This window comes from Magnolia sinica, chromosome 5, assembly GCF_029962835.1.
Source record: "Magnolia sinica isolate HGM2019 chromosome 5, MsV1, whole genome shotgun sequence".
Taxonomy (NCBI): Eukaryota; Viridiplantae; Streptophyta; class Magnoliopsida; order Magnoliales; family Magnoliaceae; genus Magnolia; species Magnolia sinica.
The window spans coordinates 27,755,699-27,781,100 of NC_080577.1; the positions used below are offsets into that span (position 1 = coordinate 27,755,699).

The window sequence follows — 25,402 nt, forward strand, 5'->3', positions numbered from 1 at the left end:
CACAACATGAGGAACGTTATGACCGTCATGATCCAGATGTGCAGGTCATGAAAGGTGTCAAAGTTGAGGCTCCCAGTTTTGATGGTCGCTTAGATCCCAAAGCATTCATTGATTGGGTGGCAGACATGGACCACTATTTTGATTGGTATGATATGTCCGATGCTCGTCGAATGAGATTTTCCAAGATGAAGATGGCTGGTCGGGCCGAACTTTTTTGGACCAACATGGAGCATAAAATTGAAGGGAGAGGAGAAACCCCAGTTGCGCACTGGACCGAGATGAAAGAGGTCCTTAAAGAAAAGCATCTCCCTCTTTCTTATCGCCAGAGGCTCTTATACAAGTGGCAAGCCTTGAGCCAGGGATCCATGATTGTGCCAGATTACATCACTAGGTTCGCGGAGTACATGATGTGATGTGACATTAAGGAAGACCCAATGATTACATTGTCCAGATTCAGGACGGACCTCCGATTTGAGATCCGACGAGAACTTTATTCTCATTACGTTGGTACTTTGGAGCATATATACTAAGTGCTGGAAGACATTAAACACTACCTCAAGGCACCAACTAGTAAGCGTTAACAGTGTTCGAAATATCGATATTGCGCTATGTGTCGCACCCTTAGGATACAGATACGTATCGGTTATCACACGGGATATATCGTTTGTCAAGCATAATTTTTCGCACTTTTTGGGAAGCATGGGGAAACATGGGGAAAATAGTTGAATTTTTCAATGAAACTTCATGAATTGTTAAAAAAGACCTTAATACACACTTTTAAATCATAACATCTCAAAAAAAAAAAAAAAGAGTGTGCACATAATAAATTTCTTTTGTATAGGGTCCTAAGCTATGCGATGATTAACTGAACTAATGCAACTATATTTAAACTGAATACATGACATTTATAAATGCATCAAAGACATGTATGAAAACACAACCAATTCATTGAAAAGCTAAAGAAGTAAAAATTGAGAAATATATGTATCAATGATGGGGACTGGTTGTGGCTACAGGAAACTGTGGTAATCGACCATTCAAAACTTCTCATGGGCCATAAAAGTTTTAAATCAATCTAATATTTATGTGGTCTCTTCATCCACATCTTTTCTAGTAGTATGGCCCACGTAAGATTTGGATCTACTTCATTTTTGGGTTCATATCCTAAAATGATCTTTCAAAACCATTCGACGGTGTGGATTTGGGATCATATCCTAAAATGATCTTTCAAAACTCTTAGATGGTGTGGATTTAAGACACATACATCACCCTTAGCCCCACAGTCAAGTCCCACCCACCTCCGTGGATCTGAGTCTCAGGCGCATTTCCTGTGAAAGCCTTTTCCAAGAAGTTCATGCGTTGGAAACTTTAGGTGGGGCCCACCGTGATGTTTGTGAGCAATCCACCCCACCCATTTGTTTTGTGAGCTCATTTTAGGACATTGTACCAAAAATGAGCCGGATCAAATACTCAAGTGGGCTGAAAACGTGCGAATTAAATGTACACAATTGAAATATTCATGAGGCCACAGAAGTTTTGAATCAAGTAATATTTGTCTTCTTAGTTCATCTCAGTAGGAATGACATTATGACCGGTATGGATGGCATTTAAACATCAATGTCGACCCAAGGAAGTTTTAACGGTAGGAATTTCCCTACCCACCTTTTCCTTTAGTGCGGCCCACTTAAGTCTTGGAACCTGGTCACTTTTGGTCCCAAGTTCTAAAATGAGCTCACAAAACAGATGGACGGGATAGATTTCTTACAAACATTACATTGGGCCCCACCTATGTTTCCAGCGCAGGAACTTCCTGCTAACAAAGGCTTTAACAGGAAATCCGCGGAAGCAAATTTGCTGGTGTACCATACACCGCTGGTGTGTTGACATCAACAAGTTCCATGGGTCCCATCATGAGGTATGTTTTATATGCAAACCGCCCGTCCATTTGGCGAGCTCGTTGTACGGTTTGAGCCGAAAAATAAGTTTTGGATCGTATGAGGCCCGAATGGTTCCCACATGGAATCGTTAAAAAGTTACAAGCGCGTAACGCAGGACCATACAAAATACTGCAAAAACTGGGTCATAATGCGTACGTAGTAGACCTTCCACCTACCATGGGGAATTAGCTATACTTTTAATGTGGAAGATCTAGTACAATACAAAGGTCTTGCTACTTCGCCTTTTGATCCCTCTATAGACCCTTCCACAGACCATGACCTAGTTCCAAACTCATGGCCCCTACCTGATCAATCATCTGAGTCGTTACCACCTTTACCCTCCTCGCCTGCTCGAAGCGAACAAATTGAAGACATATTGGATGCATAAGCAATTTCCACTCGTCATGGGGGATTCCAAAAATTCCTCGTCAAGTGGAAACACAGACCGATTTCAGACAATACTTGGATTACAGTGGATGAGCTATAGCATTTAGATCTAGACATTTTATAGCGCTACAGGAGTTTTAATCTGTCAGAGGCAAACTCTTCTCAGCCGAGGAGAGTTGATGAGGACATCACTTCATGTACACATTTGCGTACGTATCAGAGGCGGCGAGCCACAACGATTTTCTTGTGGCTAGGCGAGTACCCATGATCGTGTTGAAGACCACATGTGCATGTGCGAGTATCTGGAAGACCCCACACTGGGAAGATACACATGGGTTGCTTTATGGAGTGATGCAGACCGTTGGATTGGGGGGACGTGATGATCGGGTCGTTGGATCGCGTGGATCACATGATCAGGCCATTGATAGTGGATCATCCACATCAGTTTTTAAACTTTATCATCTTTTAGAATTTAGTTTTGATTATCTTATGTTTGGACACCTTTATGAATGATTTTAGTAGATTCTCTTTAGACTAGGGTCGTTTTATTTAAAATTCATAAGACTGGGTGTTATTTGTAATTTTTGAAACTTCTTGGAGCTATAAAAGAAGGGGGGGCATGCGACCTTTCTCCCATTGGGTTTTATGATTAAAAATAAATTTTAAAAATAAAATAAATAAATAAACAAAGAAAAAAGCTCTTGTTTTCTTCCTCTTCTTCCATATAAACAGAGAGAAAAGCTCTTGTTTTCTTCCTCTTCTTCCATATTCATGAGATTTGAAGATACTTCCATGTGATTTGGAAGGGAGATTAGCGTGAGGCCGATCTTCATCAACGTAGGTGCAAGGTCTCCATCTATACCCACATCATCATCCCCTCATTCTCCATCAAGGTATTTTTTTCAAAGTTCTTCGATTCCCTCCATCCCAAACCTTCATTTTTTTTTTCTAATCTTCATTAGCCATACCCATCTACAAGCCAAACCCTAAAAAGGCCCGTATAGACACCCCTTTGTTTCCCATCACCCATGAAGCAAAACCCTCTTCTTCTTTTTCCTAAACCCTAACCTAAACCTAGAAATCCCAAACCTTCTTATTTTCCCAAATTAACAAACCCTAACTTCTCCCATTCTTCAATTAACCCAAAATCCTTACACCCCTTCAATCCAAAACCTTAATTCCCACATTCTAACATCTAAACCTATAGCTCTTCATCCAATTTGATCTCATAAACCCTAAATCCTAGATTTTCCCAATTTCCCTAACCTTAATTTTACCCTAATAGTATTAGGGTTTTTACTTTGAAATAGGCTTTACCCTATGCTAATTGGATGTCCCTACATCCATTAGATCCTAGTTTCATTTATTTAATGATCTTGTATGACGATGTTTAGTAACCTACGCTAGGATTATGCATGATATTCTTATGGTTTTTTTGGTATTAGTGATGATAATGGCAAGTTTTATGTTTTTTTTGTTAATTACCTTAATTTTGCTACTTGATCTCACATAATATTTGGTCCATGCATTGGTCCTACATCAATTGCCTTCCGGGCCATTTGGGTAGAGAGGAATTACCATTGTTTCACGGATGTAAAAAGTTCGATCAGCAAGGTTTTATGTAAAGTTTTTCAGTCCGTCAAGGATTGGGATCCAGGTTGATGTTTGTGGACTGTGCTCGTCTGTTTTATGCTTTCTTGTTGGTCTTCTCTATTTTTGTTTTCTTCTGTTATTGTTGTCAATTGTTTGGTTTGTTTTCTTTTTTGGCTTTTGCCTTGTAATAACATTCTTCCTTTTTCAAAATAATAATAATAATAATAATAATAATAATGGGCTATGGAAAATGGAAGAACAGAAATGCTAGTTAGATTAAAGTTCAACTACACAAACCAAAAGCTACAGCTAGGACATTCCCCTGACCAAATGCATCGAAAAATAAAACAGAACTAAAATCGTTACCAGGGTATAAAGCAGAGATGGAGGATTATGAAGCCTTGAGACAAGCATGAACCTGAAAGAAAATTAGTGAACTTCAAAAGGTCAACAAAGCAGAATCTAGAAACAACTACAATGAAGAGTCATAGTCATTATTGAAACAGAGTCTAGACAGAACATAGGACTGGTAGAAAGAGTTGTTGCATAAAGTGATTGAGATCAGTCTGTTTAGAACTGAGGGTCTGAAACACAGTTACATATTCGGCTTTCTTTTGAAATCAATATCAAAAATGATCTTTCACCAGCCAATGAATTTGTCTATATCACCCAAGAATACTACATGGTTCCAAGAAACAAGTAGCTACTAAGACAGAGGAACCTGGGTTCATGTTTAGTTAGTTTTTCATTCTGTTTAAATTGTTAAATACTTGACGTATTCGGTTCACTCAGATCGACTCATGAAGCTATCCCAATGCCAAAACTATTTCCATGTTCAGTAATTCTTTTAATGGCTACCCCGCATTGCTGGGATCAAAGAGTGTATTGCAGAATCAAGGAAAAGGGGCTATCTGGTGGTTGATTCGAGTTCAGGATCTCAGAGTAGGGAAATCACTCCAAGAAAATGCCAATAAGGATGCTCAAGCCCTTCTCAGGAGCCTGCTGCATAAATTAAATCACCTACAAGCACCAATACTATGAATTCAAACAAGTCCTAAACAATCTCTAAGTCAAATTTGCTTCCTTTTTTTTTGTTTTTTTTTTTTTAAAAGATAAAATTTGCATTATTCCAAACCAACTCTGACAAATAATATTGAAGATGCTACAAGTAACTACTTCTACAAGGCTCGCAGGAGCTAACATGGTGATCCAACCAAACTGAATCCTGTCACAATGTTATCAGATTTTTATCTTGGTTGCTCAATACCTCTGAACATAACACAGAGAAGCATAGCATACATGAAAACATGAATAGGATCTTTTTACATATTTTGATCTAGTGTCATGCTATATGTCACCAATCAGATTAGGGAACAAAGGCGAATGACCGAACAGACATGCACTGAAGAGTTCTTTAAATTTCTTGCTAAAATGAAGATCCAAGTGTCTCCTTCTCATGCTTACAGGTAAACGTGTTGGGATTGTATGGGAAAACATGTGCCTACCAATTTTATAAAAACAGAAAACAAAAAATAAATAAATAAATAAATAAAATAAAATAAAATGATATGCATGGTATGCTTCATTGAGGACTAGCTGAGTCATATTTTCAGTAAAAGAACGTAGCAACTGCCAACCATTTGAACAGTAATATATTTCATTTCAAGTGATAAAAAGCAGGATCAAATTCATACCCCCTATGCTGACCCGTTGCTTCATCAATGGTACGCATGGCTTCCCATAGAAGCGCTAGTGGAACCCAATGCGGAGGATATTTAAAGCGGGCAACATCCAATATGAGAGCCATGTCGCTTCCAGCATGATAACCCCCAATAGGTGAAAAATGACCGCTTCCTGTCTGCAACCAAACAGTAAAACAATCTTTCCAACACTAATAAAAAGTTCCAACTGGAAGGATTGAAGGAATGGGCTCGCAAGACATGACTGCCAGACATATGATCGCTGTTAAAGTTCACAAATATGTGAAGCATAAACAGTAATCCAATAATCAGAATCTTATAGACTATGGGTCATGGTAGTAACATCCATAACATATAAATCGCCATAACAGGCATTACACTGTTCTTCAAGCAGAATTTTGTTTGACCTTCTAATCACAAAATTAGTATAACATTCTCTTAGAAAATATCTGGCTGTCCTCTATTATTTACAGACTATGCATCAAGAGTAGAATGTTCCTACTTCAAGTTTTTATGCCTTGTTGATGCAGAAACTTGTATTGATTATCCACTTGAGAGAAGATATAATCAATACTACTACTGTTACAACTTTCATGAATGGAATGCAAGTCAAAACTAACCTTAACACACACCAATCTTTGACCACTTTGGAGTCAAAATTATTCAAATCTTCAACCATTTTCGAGTCAAAATTACTCAAACTTTGACAGTTCCACTTGGAAATCAACTTGATGGTTTGTATCTATCTACATTCCACAGGATTTTAAATCTAAAACTCCCACTAGTGGCAACACACCAACACCTTTTTAATTTTTATTACACCTACAAATTTTCAAAAGGTTGGCCAGTCTGGTTTGCACCCAGAAAGCGCATACTTAAGACCATTTGAACAAAAAAAAAAAAAAAAATCCAATCATCAATCTAAGCCATCCATTCAACAGCTATTTACCCTGCCTTGGATAGATTATGGTTCTCAGAAATCGAAGTGTGGCTTGGGAAACAGGCAGTTAAAGCAAAAGGAAAAAAAAAAAAAGTCAATGTCCGGATGGTTAGAACCATCATCTTGGCCCATGAAGAGTGAAATGGACCAAAAGAACCATCTAGCTGATCTGTATCAAATCACCTAGTTGCATTGTGGGCTTCCATGCTAGTTGCAAAGGTAATCCATCTCATAATCCTCTATTGCTCAAACAGACATCCCTTGGGAACAATTCTAGAGCCTGTGTATTTTTATTTTTGTTTTACTACTGGTTAATGTAATATCAGTATTCTTTTCTTGATGAGTCAATGTAAAGTCAATGTCGAGAAAAAAGAAGAGGACATCTGGTTACCAGAATGAATTACAATTTTTTTTAAAATTATAAAGAAAGATGATTACACAAATGATTGAAAAATTACCTGCTTGAAAGGTCCTCTATGATATGATGTGATCAGATGGCAATCTTCAGAAGAAGAACATCTTATGACATGTTTACGGAAATCATCAATGGTGCTTTGGTTTGTCCGGAAAGATTCAACTTTAGCTCCAGCACAACGAGCCAAACATGCAACTTTCCCAAATGTAATCCCTTCAGCTTTAACCTTTTCCAAAGGTTCACAACAATCCAACATAGATTCATCAAACCATCGCCAAGGCCCTGCAAGAGATATCATGTTCTTCACAAGGTAAATGCTGTTGAAGAATAAAACAACAATAGCATAATCAAGATGCATAACTCCATCCCTTATCAATTATAGAACAGATCTCCTTTCGTGATAATTGAATTATTTTATTAAACCAAAAGGAGAGAATACAACAACGGATAGGAGGAAGAGGAAAAATGAGAAATTATAACATATCCTCCTATATAAAGGGAGAAAAAGAGTTCCTCACACGGCCCAGAATGTCTTCCACATTACAGCCCTTGAAATGCAAGTTCCCTATAGCTTTCTGATATACCATCTCCATAGAAGCCACCTTATTGTTAAAGGTCCTATTGTTGCATTCCTTCCAAATGGACCAAAGCGCTACTAGCATAGCCGATTTCCACAAGTCTCTTATCCTTTTCTCTGAAACCCCATTTTCCAGTTTGAATAAGAGCTTGTACCAATCCTAGCAGCAGGACCCAATGTATCTAGACAAGAGAGCCAAAATCCTCCATCAGATTCCCAATGCAAATTTTGCAAATGCAAAAGGTAATTAACTGATTCTGAATCCTTCGAGCATAGGATACACCCATTTGTAAGCATCACATTTCTCGATTGGAGGTGATCAATTGTCAGGACTTCATCGTCAAAAGCTAGCTATTGAAAGGCGACAACACGAGGGGGACCTGGAGATTGTCACAAATGTGCCAATGGAGCAAGCTGGTCATAGTTGCCATGATTCTTTAGTGGGCAAAAGGTGAAATTATGCCTGCACTCTTTTGTTTTTTTGCTTTTTGTGCTCCTTTTTTGCCTTTTTTCTTTCTTTCTTTTTTCCCCTTTTTTTTTTGAATGGTGATTTGGAATGCACACACAAGGAATTCCAAAATTTCATCGTCAGACAAGTTCCTGTGGAATGAGCAGACCATCTAACAGAATTCCCCCCCATATTAATGCACTAAGTATTTGTGAGTAGCAATTCTATACAGTAGAACGAACTTGGCAGCAATGATCTTCCAAAGCACCAGGGGTCTTCCCATAATCGAATATGTTATCCATCAACCACAACATACAATAAACCATCTAAGAAGGCACCAATACCTCCTATCACAACATTCCAAATGTCCTGAGATCTGTAATCTGACAAGCGCAAGGTAAACCACCCACTTCTCAAGCACCATATTTGCTAGTAATAACTTGGTTCCACAATTAATCATCCTTGGACCCAAATCTTTGCAGAAAGGGGCATTAATGATATCTCCTTGGGAGTTTAACAAAAAAAGGGGGGGGATTCGTGATAATCTTTGTGGAATTCATTGGAATCTGCAAATTTGACAACTACATTCAAATGTACATGCTGTCACACAACAACGCTAAGCCTGCACTTTTACTTGCTTCATATAATTCCTTTGGTGATTCATCATATCTCTGCTTTAACAGCCCCAGTTCTCAGCATATCTCCAAGCCAAGTTGACTTAAATCAAATCAACTCATCAAAAAGAAAAATAAAAATAAACAAGCAGCAGACAATTACAGTCAATCACTTTTTTTGGGGGGGTTAAGGCATTACAGTCTATCAGATTGCTGTCTAACCAACCAAAAGAAGAAATAAAAAACCTGCCTTAGGTTAAGGAGCCTTGCGCTAGGGCTAGGCATGGCAAATCAACAGAACTGAGCAAGCCCAAATACTCGCGATTCATCAATTCTCAACTCAAATATATTAGCCCATCTAACACCAGGAGAAGAAAAAGTATCCAGGCGATGTTCATCATGGCCTCATTATATTGGTTCACGTTACTTCTGGCAATGATGACCATCAGAAAACTCATACTCATCAACCTTTGCAAGAAAGAGTAAAGATCTGGAAGTTACCTTTCCATTTTCTTCCGGGATCAATGGCGAGTGCATTCAAAACCACAGAAAGGCTAGCCAAACCACAGTATGCAGGCTCAGATTGTGTCTGGAAGTAAGAAATCAACTTGAAAAAACCTTCCATGTTTCCATTTTGAAGTGCTTCATTGAAGAGTTGCTGAAAATTTCCCAACAAAAAAATAACAGCAATAAAAATAGGAAAGTAAAGAAAACAGACAAATGAGTGAAGAACTGCAAAGAGCACTGAGATGATATTAGAATTAAAAGGCTAATTGCAACACAAAAGCATGTAGACGCATGCAGTCACATGTGTTTGCACCGATCAATACATATTGATTATAACACAATTTATTAAATAAAGAAGTGAAGTTCTAGAAACCCCTTCATGTGACCATTCACAGCCTCATTAGACTCATGACTCGTGAGGAATTTATCACTTATATAGTGAGAGATTAATAAATAAAGATTGGCTTTCTGTTTTATCACTTCAAGAATTGCGCCGAAACTCTACCGTCTAATGTAGAAATTTCAACTTTAATACACTTTTATCATTGATGTACAGAGGCACAAAACAAACTTGAACAAAACTAAGAAAGAAACATTTTGAACATACAAGAATCAACACATGAAACTTAGAAATACCAGAAGCCTAGGACATGAGCAAACACCCACACCACAGAAGGGAAATGTTTGGATTCCTAATCATAACTTCTCTCCTTTCGGCGACAACTGATTTAGACATCATTTCTTGTCACCACATAAAGTGAGAGAGGGTCCTATATTAGTCAATCGGGAAACACATCTGAGACACTTTATTTTAATTTCATTCGTCTACAATCATCATCAGTGGTCCACAATAATGATATCTCTCAAATAAATTGACATGAGGAAAATGCGGTCATTGTCTTTGGCCCAAAAGTTCCACTTACCCGATTAAGCATAGAAGAAGCAATCAAAGAAAAAAAACAATAAAGGAATCCCTCCATAGCAATAGTCAAGTGACACTCACGATAAATTATTAAACTTATAAGTCACATCTAAAAACGCATGTAGTGCGCAATGATTTTATGTGTTTTGCGACGAACAAATGACACGTCGTCATGGGCCAGTATTGTGCAATGGCACACAAATGTTAAAGTAATTAGAAATGTATTGCTTGTTGGGCATTCCCGTGTAGTGTGACTTGTGAGGGCAATATCAAAAACCATTATCGTTTCCTTCCATTGGAATCACATGGATTGTTGCTCTAATACCACTGTTGTTCGCAAGCAGACAACATGATGGGTTACATTTAAGTTATTATTTTTACGGATCGAGCAGCGCAATTACACATCTGTATTGAGGAGCCACATTATGGAAATCAGCAGCCCATTCAAATCAACAACACAAGGGGAAGACGAACCAACACACTTCCTAATCTGACAGCGACGATGTGACGAAGGGATCGATGTGATGAGGTCGATCACCGTCTTCCTCTAGGATAACTACTTTGAATCCATGGAGCTTCTCTAGAATCCTCACAGATATTCCTCGAATCGATGAGGAAAAAATAGGAAAAATATAAATAAATTCTAATAAGTTCGAAAATAAATTGATCAATGATAAAAACGAATTTACAATCCTTTAAATAGTGATATCTAACCTACGAAGAAGTTTCACAATCAAACACCAACTCCAACTCCCTAAAAAAACGTGACTTACTACAAATGGTAATCTTACTATTTATAGACGGCCATGATTTCTACTAGACTTCATGGTTTTCGGCCAAAAAATAGTAAGTGTCCAATTTGGCCTAACCACGTTATTCTTCTAATTTTTCTAAGCCCTTTTCATGTTTGGTAGGACTCCTAAAGCTCAAAGGATCAAGAGTTATGATCGAACTAAAACTTACTATAAATAGTAAAAACGAAATTTAAATGGACTTTCGACCGTCGATCTGATGGAATCTCGCAAATCCAACATGGGAAACCCGGCGTAGTGGGGTTGGTTGGCTAAAGTAGCTTCTCCTACCCCAAAATCATATATGGTACGTCAAATAACTCATTTCGGTTTGCGAGATACACCTACTTTAGGGTTCTGATGGTCCTAATCACTTCTGCCTTCGATCGGGCCTTCTCTAGTCCATCTTGGCCATGAAAGTGTCCGCGACCCACTCTACATCAATCCCCTCCACTTCAAAAGAACTTGTCTTCGAGTTCTCCCGCTTCGGTTCATGATACTCGGTTAGGTCCGCGACGTTAAAGGTACGCGAGATCAACAACGTAAGTATTGTCATTGATCTTTCGGAGGATCAGTACCGGTCCAATCTTCTTATTCTTCAACTCGTTATAGGTCCCGGTCGGAAATCTCTCCTCTCATAGATGGACCATAACATGGTTGCCCACCTCGAACACCTTTGTCGCCGATGCTTGCCGGCTTGCTCCTTGTACTTGTCATTCGAAGTATGCACCTTGGCTTGCACATCCGCATGAATGCCCACGATTCGATCCACCATATGTTCTGCTGCAATACTCATGCCCTAGAGCTTGGGCAAAGGGACCAAATCAAGTGTGTGGCGAGGCACTCAACCATAAACAGTCTGGAATGAGCACTTCCCTGTCAAGCGGTTCACCATATTGTTGATTGTAAATTCCACTTGAGACAAGGCTAAATCTCACTGCTTCGATTTGTCTCCTAAAATACATTGAAGAAGGTTTTCCAACATGCGATTCACAACTTCAGTCTACCCATCGATCTGTGGATGGTAGGCACTGCTGAACTGAAGTGTACCAAACTGATTCCACAAAGTCCGCCAGAAGTGGCTAATGAACTTTGTGCCACGGTCAGAAGTAATGGTTTTGAGAACCCCGTACAGCCGCACAACCTCTCTGAAGAATATATTTACCATGTGTGTTGCATTAAGGGTCTTCTTACATGGGATAAATGTTGAGGGTCAAATATTGCATATCAGACCCATTTATTGCATGGATTTACAAGCATGACACCGTTTAATAGCCTAATTTAATTGAATTTGTGATGCAGGGCGTCTTCATGAGCTTGGACTGAGAAAGGACACTAAAAAGCATGGATTTACCGATCTGATGACACTAAAGCATGGGACGGACTCTAGAAGACCAAGAGCGACGAAATTATACACCAGGGGTCCGCGGAAATCGAGGAATCGAAGCTCAAGTGGCCTGAAAAGTGTCCAGAATGCAAGATCATAGGGTTCCCACCATCTGATCAGTTCGAAACTTCACACGTGGCTTGAGGACCATAAATAAACCGTACACGTAAAATTTCAGCCCCTGGATCACTGTGAAAGTGGCCCAACGGACAGATCAGCCCCTTAAATCCTTAAGTGGGGCCCACCTGATATCTGGATATTCTCCATTTTTGGTCTCAACAGTTTAAATGAGCTGACAAAACTGATGGACGGAATGGATTTCTCATTAATATCTCTGTGGGGCCCCGCCGGTGATGAATGTGCATAGCAATCACGTGCACCAGCCGTGCACCCGTGCATTCAAAGTCGGTCAGCAGGCGCTGACCGACTCAAACTCAGATTTTTTTTTTTTAAAAAAAAACGCAACAGCGTTTTCGCTGTCGTCCGCCGGTCCTCCTCAGTGGGGCCCACTCGACACCTGGAGTGATGATCCGAACCGTCCATTGTATCAAGAGGGTGGGCGTGAACATCGCCTAGGTGGCGTAATCTCGGAAGATAATGGAGAGTGGATTTCAGCTGTTAAAACGGATGATTAACGGTGACTTGAAAGATAACGTGGGTCATATGGAATTTAATCCAAAAGTAGTGCTTCCCACCTGATTTTTCGAGTAGAACGCAGTGGACGGCTCGGATTTTTCAAAAAGACAGTGAAATGGGGCCCACCATCGTCACAGCGTCAATGACGCTACCCTGTTTTCGCAACCGGAAGCCGTCCGGTTTTTACGGCGGATTGTACGCCCTTGGGCGAGGTCGGACAGCTAATCTGAACCGTTCATCATGTAGGTGGGCCAGAAAGCTCCCAGAGGACGTTGTCCTTTTGGAAGGAAAGCAAAGAAGAAGAAGAGGAGGAGACTCCGAGTTAGGCTGCTGTGCGTGAAGACGTCTCCGCAACCAACTCGTCCACGGACTCCGGCCTTTCGCACGGACCTCCTGCTCTACATACAGGAGTCTCCAGCTTCTGCAGCCGAGTCCTGCAGGGACTCCACAGCAGGGAGGTGAGAAGAAAGATAAAAGGAGAGGTCTCGGTTTGGGTTAAGGGGGAGAAAAAAGGCTGGAACGGGATCAGCGGGAGCTGGAAGTTGGAGGCTGGTTGCTGGGTGGAGACGCCAAGAGAGAGGCTCGGTTTGGAGGCTAGACAGCAGTGGCTGGAGGCAGGTAGACGTGAGCAAGAGGTTGGGTTTGAGAGAAGAAACAGAGAAGAAATAGAGAAGACAGGAAAGTTTTTTTTTAGTTTTGTTTTTCTTCTCGTTCTTTTTTTTTTCTTTTCTCTATTATCACTTGTTTTGTTTAGCCCATTAATGTGTGGCTAAACCCCTTAGCTAGGGCTAAGGGGTGAAGCTTGTAGTCTGAAGGGAGAAACTTTGCTGGTGCCTATTGTTTAGATGGACTGATATTGATTTTTGTTCAAATTAAAAAGGGTACTTTCAGTTATTTTTAAGGGTTTGTTGTGACTGAAATTACAATGGATCTGCGATGATTTTGAGTATCTCTTTCTTCCTTTTGATGCTCATGACGTCAGGAAACCCTGTTGTTCACCATAGTCCCCTGGGCATGGTCGGGTGGCGGAATCCTTCCTAACTTTCATGCATTGTTGATTGGTTGGTAATTAGTCTAATTCTGTTGTTTGCTCTGTCTCCTGGGCATGGTTAGATGATGGAATCCATTCTAATTCTATACTTTTCATCTCTTGAAAACCAGATCAAGTTCAGTTTGAATCCTTGGTGCAGGCATAAGATCTCCCTGATCTCTACAAGTGGATCCTCTGAATCCCTAGTTTCCTTCCTCAGAATTTCTTAAAGTTTTAGATAATTATTCCACAATTATTTCTCAAATTCTATTTTGTTTAGATCGCATCTTAGTCTAGTTCTAGTTCTACTTGGTTTCAGGTAACGTACAGGTATCAGTCCCTGTGGATTCGACCTCGGTCTTACCGAGTTTATTACTACATCACAACCCTGCACTTACTCCTCGACTTGATGTCGTTAAACAGATACCTTCATATGCCAAATTCCTAAAAGACTTATGCACGACCAAGCGACGGAAAATTATTCAAAAGAAAATCTTCTTGACTGAGAAAGTGAGTGCCATCCTGAAGCAAGACGTGCCGCAGAAATTCAAGGATCCCGGTAGCCCAACCATATCATGTGTAATTGGGAACCATCGAATTGATCACGCACTTCTTGACTTAGGAGCGAGCGTCAATCTGATTCCCTACTCGGTATACAAACAGTTACGTTTGGGTGAATTAAAACCCACCCTAACCACACTACAACTTGCTGATCGCTCTGTTCGTGTACCAAGAGGGATAATTGAGGATGTGTTGGTCCAAGTTGATAGATTTTACTACCCTGTAGACTTTATCATCCTGGACACCGAACCCATCAATAACATGAGCACTCAGATTCCCGTCATTCTTGGTCGCCCATTCCTTGCCACGTCAAATGCAATTATCAATTGTAGGAATGGTATCATGACTGTCTTTTGGAAATTTGACATTGGAGTCAAACATTTTTTTCAATAACGGCAGCAACTCAGAGGATGATGACGATTTCCACGACATTAACATGATTGACTCTTTCGTGGAAGATACGACACCTCTGACCTTATCCTCCGACCATCTAGAGACGTGCCTGGCCCACTCCCATGATTTTGATGATGACATGATTAGGGAGACGTGCACCTTGTTGGATACTGCACCGGTACTTGAAGTTAACCGATGGAGGCCACAATTTGAAGAATTACCACAAACTGATGTAGTGCCTCTACCGTCTAACCTCAAGCCGCCGAAGCTTGACCTAAAACCGTTGCCCTCTGATTTGAAATATGCATATTTGGGTCAAGATGAGACATACCCGGTGGTGATCTCTGCCCACCTGGAGAAAGAACAGGAGAGTATGCTTATATCTACTCTCATTGAGCATAAAGGAGCCACTAGGATGGACGATAGCGGACCTCAAAGGAATCGATCCCTCGATTTGTACTCACCACATATATCTTGAGGATAATGCAAAAACCGCTGCAACCACAACGTAGACTAAATCCAAATATGAAGGAAGTGGTTAAAGCCGAGGTTCTTAAACTATTGGACGTGGGTATTATATACCCTATATCCGATAGTCAATGGGTGAGTCCAACTCAAGTGGTTCCTAAGAAGTCCGGAATCACCATCGTAGCCAATGCTAATAATGAACTCGTGCAACTAGAGTCACTACCGGTTGGAGAATGTGCATTGACTACGGGAAGTTAAATACCGTCACGAGGAAAGACCACTTTCCTTTACCATTCATCGATCGAGATCCTGGAAAGGTTAGTGGTCATTCCTATTCGATTTTCTTGACGGGTATTCGGGCTATAACCAGATAGAGATAGCCCCTGAAGACCAGGAAAAGACCACATTTACATGTCCCTATGGCACCTTTGCCTATCGAAGGATGCCATTCGGACTATGTAATGCCCCTGCCACCTTTCAGCGATGTATGCTTAGTATCTTTTCTGACATGGTGGGGCAATATCTAGAGGTCTTCATGGACGATTTCTCTGTTTACGGTCCATCTTTCAGCAAGTGCTTGGAAAGTCTTAAATGTGTGCTGAAAAGATGTGAAGAAAAGAACCTGGTACTTAATTGGGAGAAGTGCCATTTCATGGTTCAGAAGGGAATTGTCCTTGGGCATATCATCTCGGCCAAAGGAATCGAGGTAGATAAGGCAAAAATCGATCTTATCTCTAACCTACCTCCACCCAAGAACATCAGAGACGTGCGATCCTTCTTAGGACACGCAGGGTTTTACAGGCGATTCATAAAGGACTTTAGTCTCCTCTCTCGTCCATTATGTAATCTTCTTCAAAAGGATGTTCCGTACGAGTGGATCGAGCAATGCCAGAAGCTTTCACCAAGCTTAAAGGCACATTAACCATCGCACCTATCATGCGCCACCCGACCGGAACCTTCCTTTTGAGCTTATGTGCGACGCTTCGGATTATGCTCTTGGGGCGGTCTTGCCAGAGAAAATACAACAAGCCCTACGTCATTCACTACGCAAGTAGAACTCTAAATCCTGCCAAGTGAACTACTCGACTACGGAAAAGGAACTCTTAGCCGTAGTGTTCGCTGTGGATTTAGGTCCTACTGATCGGATCCAAGATCATTATATATACAGATCATGGCAATCAAGTATCTTCTTTCTAAGAATGATTCTAAGCCCCGCTTGATAAGATGGATCCTTCTACTCCAAGAATTTGATTTGGAAATTAAAGATTAAAAGGGAGTAGAGAACGTAGTGGCCGATCACCTTTCTCGCCTTAATACCTCGATTCCCTTGAGACAACCCATATCAATGACATGTTCCCTGAGGAACAATTGTTTAGAGTCTCCCATTCACCTTGGTTCGCTAATATTGCTAATTTTCTTATCACAGGTTCTATACTAACACATTGGACTGCGCAAGATAAGAAGAAATTCTTTACCAAGGTGTGCAACTTTTTTTGGGACGATCCATATTTATTTAAATACTGCCCAGATTAAATCTTAAGGAGATGTATGCCAGACGATGAGCATTAGAGTGTCATCTCCTTCTGTCACTCGCAGGCCTGTGGTGGTCACTTTTTCGCTAAAAAGACCACGGCCAAGATTCTCCAGTGTGGCTTTTACTGGCCCACTATGTTCGGGGACACTCATGAGTTTTGCAAAGCTTGTGAGCGTTGTCGAAATTGGGAGCATTGTCCGTCGAAATATGATGCCTTTGAATCCCATCCTTATCATTGAAGCATTTGATTCTTTGGGGCATCGATTTCATGGGACCATTCCCCCAATCGCTTTGGAAATCAGTATATTGTGCTCGCCGTGGATTATGTCACTAAATGGGTTGAAGCGATTCCGGGTCGACAGTATGACCATCGCTCGGTCGTTAAATTCCTGAAAGAGAACATCCTTTCTCGATTCCGCCTCGAGCCATCATTAGTGATGGGGGCTCACATTTTTGTAATAGACCATTCGAGAGCTTAATGAAGAAATACGGTATCTCTCATAAGGTGAGCACCCCATACCATCCACAGACAAGTGGACAAGCTGAGATTTCCAATAGGGAGATTAAACACATTTTGGAAAAAACGGTTAACCCAGATCGTAAGGATTGGTCAATCCGATTGACCGATGCCTTATGGGCATACCGTACTGCCTTTAAAACCCCTATTGGAATGTCTCCCTTTAGACTTGTCTATGGGAAAGCTTGTCACTTGCCTGTGGAGTTGGAACATAAAGCGTACTGGGCGATCAAAAATCTTAATTTCAATCTGGACAACGCTGGCTCGCTACGCAAACTTCAATTGAATGAACTTGAAGAAATCCGGAATGATGCATACGATAATTCGAGAATTTACAAGGACAAGATGAAAGCATTTCATGACCAACACATTTCGCGAAAATCATTCACGCCTGGTCAGAAGGTCCTTTTGTACAATTCTCGATTACATCTCTTTCCGGGTAAGCTTCGATCTCGTTGGACCGGTCCTTATATTGTTGTCACTGTTTTTCCGCATGGGGCCGTTGAGATAAGAGATCCCGACAATGGCAAGGAGTTTAAAGTCAATGGACATCGATTGAAACCATTTGTCGAGAAATTTGATTCAGAGGACATGTCCATGCCTCTGGCTGATCCTGTTTACCAGGATTAATCTCCTAGTCTGATGGAGGTATAGGTAAGTTTCCTGTTTTCTTAGGACTAGGGTAGTTGCTTTCTTTGTCTGGCTAAAGACGGTAAACTTAGCGCTCCTGGGAGGCAACCCAGTTCTTCATTTCATGTCATTTTTTTTCATTAGTCAGTTCAATGTTTGTGGGTAACATTACTGCAAACCCTCACGAGACTACAACTCGTCCACTAGGGGTAACCTAGGGGTTTAAAGGCTTGTTGCATGCGCTAAATGCAATCGAGAGCACCTGCGAAAGTGGTATAGGTAGGATTTTATTTTTGTTAGTTCTGTGTCACTTTATCTCTCGTGCTGACCGGATTCCATGCTGCGATCTCTTGGAAAGTCTCTCACGATTCATCATCCAGGTACTATCTTCCCTTCACTCTTTCTTTACTTTTGTTGTCCTATGCGCATTCCATACTCATATCCTTTACATTGAGGACAATGTAGCTTTTAAGTTGGGGGTGGGAGATTAGGTTACCTAATCAGTATTTTCTTGAGCAAAAATTGTGAAAATTTTTAAATTTTTTCTGGACTTTCTGGTGAATTCAAAGTGATTGGATGACCATCTTTGATTTAGAATTACAGGATATGGAATGTTGGTGATTTACTGCTCTTGGATTCAGTTGCTCGTTAGATTTCACAGTTAAGTTTAATTATTAATCCATGATTAGAAGTTGTAAACATTGATTGAGTCATGATTTCACATGTCACATCTCGCTTACACATTAAGATTTCAGTTTGAAACTGATGGGTTAATTTGGTGATCAGTAAGCATAGAAGGAACCAACTTGAACAATTGCCCGTCAAGATCAATTAAAAGGAAGAGATACCGTTGAAAAAGGTTAGGCAAAGAATCTTCACTATAGGTTTGCTCCCTATAAGTGTGGATTTCATTCCCCTTCTTGGTTTTTAGTCTAAAAACAAAAAAAACAAAAAAAAAAACAAAAAAACTGAAGGAATGAAAAGATGATCTTTGAGGCAAGCTTTGGTTATTATGAATTCTCTTGTTGATTACCAACGATATCCTGAAATAAAGAATTGAATATTAATGTTGAAAGTTGGGATTACACTTTACATCTGTGGAACTCAATGTTTAGGATTATTTCTAATTAAGGGACTAATACTTTGAATGAAGTTTATCGTGTGTTTGAGTCTAGGAGAGAGTAAGGCCCAACATTCATGAATTGTTGAATTCTGAATATCTAGATTGTTTTCCAAAATCACTCGAGTTCATAGAAATTCTCCTGTAATTCTCAACTTATTTTTCGCATACTTTGCTCGGGACTAGCAATAAAGTGCAGCATCTTTGAGAAATGATCTACCACCACAAACACTGAATCCATGACGCGCTGTGTTCGTAGAAGACCAAGCACAAAGTCCATAGATAAATTCTCCCAAGGGTCATCAAGTATAGGTAACGAGGTGTAGAAGCTCCTATTCTGATACTACCCCTTGGAGGTCTGACAAACATGACAATGTTGCACTGCTTTATCCACTTCGCATACCAATTGCGGCCAGTAACACCACTCCTCCACAAAAGCCAGTGTCTTGCCTCGCCCAAGGTATCCACCAAGGCCACATCCATGTAGCTCTTGAATAATATGTTCCCTCAGAGAACTTTGGGAGATGCACAATCGATTCCCTTTGAAGAGGAAACCGTCTTGCATATGTAGGTGACTGGGATGACCCTCTTGGCACCTTATCCATGCATCCTTGAAGTCCTCGTCCTTGGCATACAGCTCCTTGAGACAATCAAAGCCAACCACCTCATTGCTCACTATAACAAGTAGTCGTGATCCACGGCGACTAAGTGCATCACCCACCTTGTTTTGCTACCCTAACTTGTGCTTCAAAACGAATGTGAATTCCTGCAAAAACGCAACCCATCTAGCATGCACACGATTCACGTTAGCCTAACTATTAATAAACTTTAAGCCTTGATGATCAATGTAGAGAACAAACTCTCTCTGTATCAAATAATGCCGCTAATGTCGCAGCGCTTGAACAACTGCATATAGCTTGAGCTCATATGTCAATCACTTCTTTCGGGCTTCGTTGAGCTTCTCGTTGTAGAAGACTACCGACCCACCTTACTGTGATAAAACTCCTCCAATTCCAACATATGAGGCACCACACTCAAGACCGCTGTTGTGGACAATTGATGCTTGATTTCAGCAAAGCTCTTATCAGCCTCATTGATCCACTAAAACGGCCCATTTTCATGCAATTTATAATAGGTGCGACTATCGCGCTGAAAATCCACACGAATTGACAATAGAATGTCACCAACCGATGAAAACTCCTCACTTCATGAATGTTCTTCCGGATCGGCCATTCCCTAATAGCTCGCACATTTTCATCATCCACATGGATGCCTATAGATGTCACAACAAATCTTAAAAACAACAGGTTGTCTATTAAAAAGGTGCACTTGTTCAAGTTGAGGTACAACTTGTTAACCTGCAAAACCTGTAGCACCTGCCTAAGATGTTCCATGTGCTCCGTCTCATCTTGGCTATATATCAGGATGTCATCAAAATATACTACCACAAACCAGCCAATGAACAGCTTCAGCGCACTTTATTCATTAGACGTATAAAAGTGCTTGGTGCATTCGATAGACCAAAGGGCATGACTAGCCACTCAAACAACCCTTCTTTGGTCTTGAATGTCGTTTTCCACTCATCACCGAGCCGGATACAAATCTGATGATACCCGCTTCTCATATCTAGATTAGAGAACTCCTTAGCACCTTCTAGCATATCAAGCATGTCGTCTAACCGCGGTATTAGAAACCGATATTTGATCGTAATCTTGTTAATTACTCGGCTGTCAACACACATACGCCAGCTCCCATCTTTCTTAGGCATTAACAACGTCAGCACGGCACATGGGCTCATGCTCTCTCTCAAAAGACCCTTACAAATCAACTCCCCCACCTACCCCTGAAGTATCTCACTCCTTCGGACTCATCCGATAATGAGGGCGGTTAGACAAGCTAGCCCCAAAGACGAGGTCTATGTGATGTTGGATATCCCGCATGTGGGGCAATCCATTAGATAACTCTTCGGGCCAAATTTAATTGAATTCGTTTAGCAACAGCTTTAAACTTGGAGGAATGTTTAAGGGCTCTAATTCCTCTCCCTTTACGACTACAATGTACACCTCGCCGATTTCCTTGGATTCCACCATGAAATCCGAATGGTCAGGAGGGAACTCCCCTCCACTTTAGAAGCTTCAGGGTGGTTCTCTAGTGTCATAGGGGCAAGGAACATCTTTCGACCATCCTTGACGAAGAAATAAACATTGTCTCATCCTTGGTGGGTCGCATCATAGTCCGACTGTCATGGTTGACCAAGTAACATATGGGATATGGCATGCTTCCATGTCAAGCATGTCACAAAATACTTGATCATTATAATTTTTACCAATTGAAAACGAGACAGTACATTATTCGATTACCTTGGTCTCGTTCACCTTTTTTATCTAGCTAATCGAGTAAGGGGAATGATGCTTTGTCATAGGTAGTCAGAACTTGTCCACCATCACTTTCGAGACGATGTGCTCGTTACGGCCATTGGTTATGATTACATCACAAACATTGCCACTAACGGTACACCAGTACGGTATATATTGTGCCGGTGTGGATGCAACTCCTTCCGTGGGGTGTACAATAATCGTCTTACGACCAAGGATTCGCCATGATCCTCGGTCAACCATTCTTCGTCAGCAGATCCTTCCTCAGTTGTTTTTTCATCTTCATCAAATCCAAGGCCTTCTTCCACTGCATCACCTTCAGTGCCCCCTTCGTTAATGGTCAAATGGGTTGCGTGGCGTTGAGGGCAAGTGTTTGATAAATGGTCCGGTTGGCCATAGCAGTAACAAGTGTTCGGCCTTTGCCAACCATAAGGATTTGTAATCCTACTCAGACCTGCTGTTGTGGGTGCTATACGTTGAGGCCAAGATGAGCCGCTCCTCGTGTCAAGATTTGTGGTTACAGGAAGTTAAGGACATCCTCCTACTGGTTCTTTTCCTCGTGCCAGCACTGAATCTTGTGTTGGACCCGTCATAGGAGCCGAGTTGAAGGATAAGGCTGAGTAAGAACTATTGCAAGCTACATTTCCACCCTACTTGCCAACTGAACTGCTTCATCCATGGTCCCGACCGGGTACATCTGAACTCGGTCCTGAATCGTCAATCATAACCCACCTATAAACCGTGCTACCTTTTGCGATTTGGTTTCTAACAGGTCATTCCGCGTTGCCAACCGCTGGAATTCTTCGATACAATATGTGACGATTCAACTTCCCTATCTACAATTTTGGTATTGTTGGAAAAATACATGCTCGTAATCACCAAGGATGAATCGTGATCGAAGAAGGCGTCTCATCCATGGCCATGATCGGATGGGCACCTTGTTCTGTAGGGCACGTGAGAGTTATAATTGCTCCCACCATGCAAAAGCACCAGATTTTAATTTGAATGCTACTAATTTTACCTTTTTATGTTTTGGCGGGTCCATGTAATCAAAATATTATTTTACTTCAACTAACCAGTCGAGGAAATCTTCTATACGCAATAAGCCATTAAAACCGGAAAGTTCGGCTTTACCTCGATAGTCTCTTTCAACAAGATCTAGTCGATGATCGCCTCCATGGACTGATCGTCGAGCAAAGCCGCCACCAATGTCCTTGTCGTTGGAGCTCGACCCATCTAGGGTAGTCCTATGATTCACCTCCAGAAGTGCCCTACGGAAATCAAGTTTGTGTTGTACAGCAACCACGAGCGATTGAGCATCGCCTTGGGCTCGGGGCAGAATTAACGTATCTGCAAGATGATCGAGTGTTGCCTGCAGCCTTTGCATGGTCAATTGATTCTCCCAGTGAAAAGCTTGCATTCTTTCCAAAAGATAACGAATCCCTGAATCACCGTCCACGGGATTTTGGTCCATACTGTCATTATTTTCCATTGGCCCGAGGGAAGTCCTCGCTCTAATACCAATGGACGCAGGGATGGACATGATGAGGTCGATCACCGTCTTCCTCAAGGATAACTGCTTCGAATCCATGGAGCTTCTCTATAATCCTCACAGATATTCCTCGAATCCACGAGGAAAAAATAGAAATAATAGAAATAAATTCGAAAATAAATTGATTGATGATAAAAACGAATTTACAATCCTTTAAATAGTGATATCTAACCTAGGAAGAAGTTTCAGAATCAAACTCTAACTCAAACTCCCTAAAAAAAAATGTGACTTACCATAACTAGTAAACTTAGTATTTATAGACGGTCATGATTTCTACTAGACTTCATGGTTTTCGGCTAAAAATAGTAAGTGTCTAATTTGGCTTAACCACATTATTCTCCTAATTTTTCTAAGCCCTTTTCATGTTGGGCACGACTCATAAAGCTCAAAGGATCAAGAGTTATGATCAAACTAAAATTTACTATAAATAGTAAAACCAAAATTAAAATGGACCTTCGACCATCGATCTGATGGAATCTTGCAAATCCGACATGGGCAACCCGGCGTAGCAGGGTTGGTTGGCTAAAGTAGCTTCTCATACCCCAAAATCATATATGGTACGTCGAATAACTCATTCCAATTTGCGAGATACGCTTCCTTTAGTGTTTGGACGGTCCTAATCACTTCCGCCTCCAATCGGGCCTTCTTTGGTCTACCTTGGCCATGAAAGTGTCAACGACCTGCTCTACATAACGATGATATGCCGATATACACGACCTTGAGCAAGTATGAGAGTGGGCCCTTGTCTTCTTCTCTACCATGCTGCACACACTCACCCACAATGCACATCACCTCTCTCTCTCTCTCTCTCTCTCTCTCTCTCTCTCTCTCTCTCTCTCTCTCTCTTCCCTCTATTTCTCTCTTCCTCCCTTTCTCTTCTTCCTCCTATCCTCTTCTCTCTCTCCTCCCTTCTCTATTGTTTCTAACCTCCAACACGCGCCCCACCCCCCCTTAAATAAGGGAGAGGTGATGCAGACCATGCCAGTGGAAGAGAGATACTTGAAGGGGTAGGTCACATGTGCGGTGGGCCCCACTAGGGGTTGCCACACCCTGACACATATCAGCTACATGTCATGCATGCACGTTTCCAACATCATCAGCATACCATCTCCACCATCAAATAAGGGAAGTGAATTGGCTTATCTTCCCACATGTGGTTGATTTAAGCGGGCCACTAGGTCCTGTGTTTCAGCTCTCCAACTGGGTCATGTAATCGTGCGCTCAATCAATTATAATCATAATCATAATCATAATAATGATTTAAAATATAACATGCAACACTTGCGCCAGATTGGATGCCATGAAAACATCACGGCAGGCCCCACACATCATGTTGTAGGTTAAGCTCAACTTACAAAGCTCTGTAGTGGATCCGACATCTTCCAGAAGACAAAGAAGCGATCGCATTTGTACAAATACAACAAAGACGGGAAAATCCCCACAATTCTCAGACGCAAACAGCAAGAATCACAAACCCTAATCGAAAATTACAAGGAATCGAACAGATAAAACGAGAATTTGAGCAAACGCAATTCTTCGGAATTAGAAGCATCAGTCGAGTGTGAACTGAAACCCTATATTACACTGCGAATTCTTGAAATGTGGATAACGAAAACCCCTAGATAAATGGGATTTGAGCGTCGGATAAGAGAAATGAGGAGCGGAGAAACGTGGGATTGATAAAGAGGAGCTGGAAATGGAAGAAATTGCGAAAATACCTTTCCTTCGGAAGAAGCGAATTCGATTGCAGGAGGAGATGGAAGGACTCGCCTGTAGAGACCTGCAACCGCCATTTTCTCCCCTCTTTCTTCTCTCTTTTTTCTCTGTCGCTTCTCCAAGGAGAATGCGAGCAGGGATTTTTAAGTATAAATATGCGCGGGAAGAGATTGCTATACGCCATCCACATTCTCTACACGCGACACACGTGCTAAAGTGGCAGATTTTAGGACATCTGGTCGGTTGCATGAGATGGGACCCAATATGAAGACGAAACAGAGAAAATCAGGTGGGTTGAATCGTCAGGTAGTTCACACATGTGCGTTGACGGTTGACCGTTGTAGTAAGTTCTTTGAAAAATGGCATGGATTTTGTATGGAGTGGCAGTGCTGATAAGTGGACAAGCGTCATTCCAGTCTAAGTGATCTTGACGGTGGGTTCCACAATATGAACGGCTCGGATTTCACACATAAAAGACGTGTTGGCACGTGTGCTGGATATAAATGGTACCTGCGAGGAGCGTGCTTGTGGGAGTTGCGAACCTCTACTTGGAATGTGACGTTTTTCAAACGCGAAAGGCATTAGAACTTCCAAACAGCAGAATGCCTGGGCCTGTTTGGCCACGTGAATTACGGTGGATCACAGGGGATGG

At 41.2% G+C, this 25,402-nt stretch overlaps 1 protein-coding gene across 1 annotated transcript in view; it reads right to left on the reverse strand.

The window, feature by feature from the left end:
- Nucleotides 1–24,920, reverse strand: part of LOC131245847 (glutathione gamma-glutamylcysteinyltransferase 1-like) — a 53,211-nt gene extending 28,291 nt beyond the window's left edge. Inside the window, exons 1-5 of the mRNA XM_058245575.1 lie at nucleotides 24,753–24,920; nucleotides 9,113–9,269; nucleotides 7,016–7,254; nucleotides 5,612–5,775; nucleotides 4,284–4,335 (exon numbers count right to left, since the gene is read on the reverse strand). Coding sequence (XP_058101558.1) covers nucleotides 4,284–4,335; nucleotides 5,612–5,775; nucleotides 7,016–7,254; nucleotides 9,113–9,269; nucleotides 24,753–24,827 — 687 coding nt within the window. The 5' untranslated portion in view covers nucleotides 24,828–24,920. The remainder of the gene's footprint in view (nucleotides 1–4,283; nucleotides 4,336–5,611; nucleotides 5,776–7,015; nucleotides 7,255–9,112; nucleotides 9,270–24,752) is intronic.
- Nucleotides 24,921–25,402: the final 482 nt, after the last annotated feature.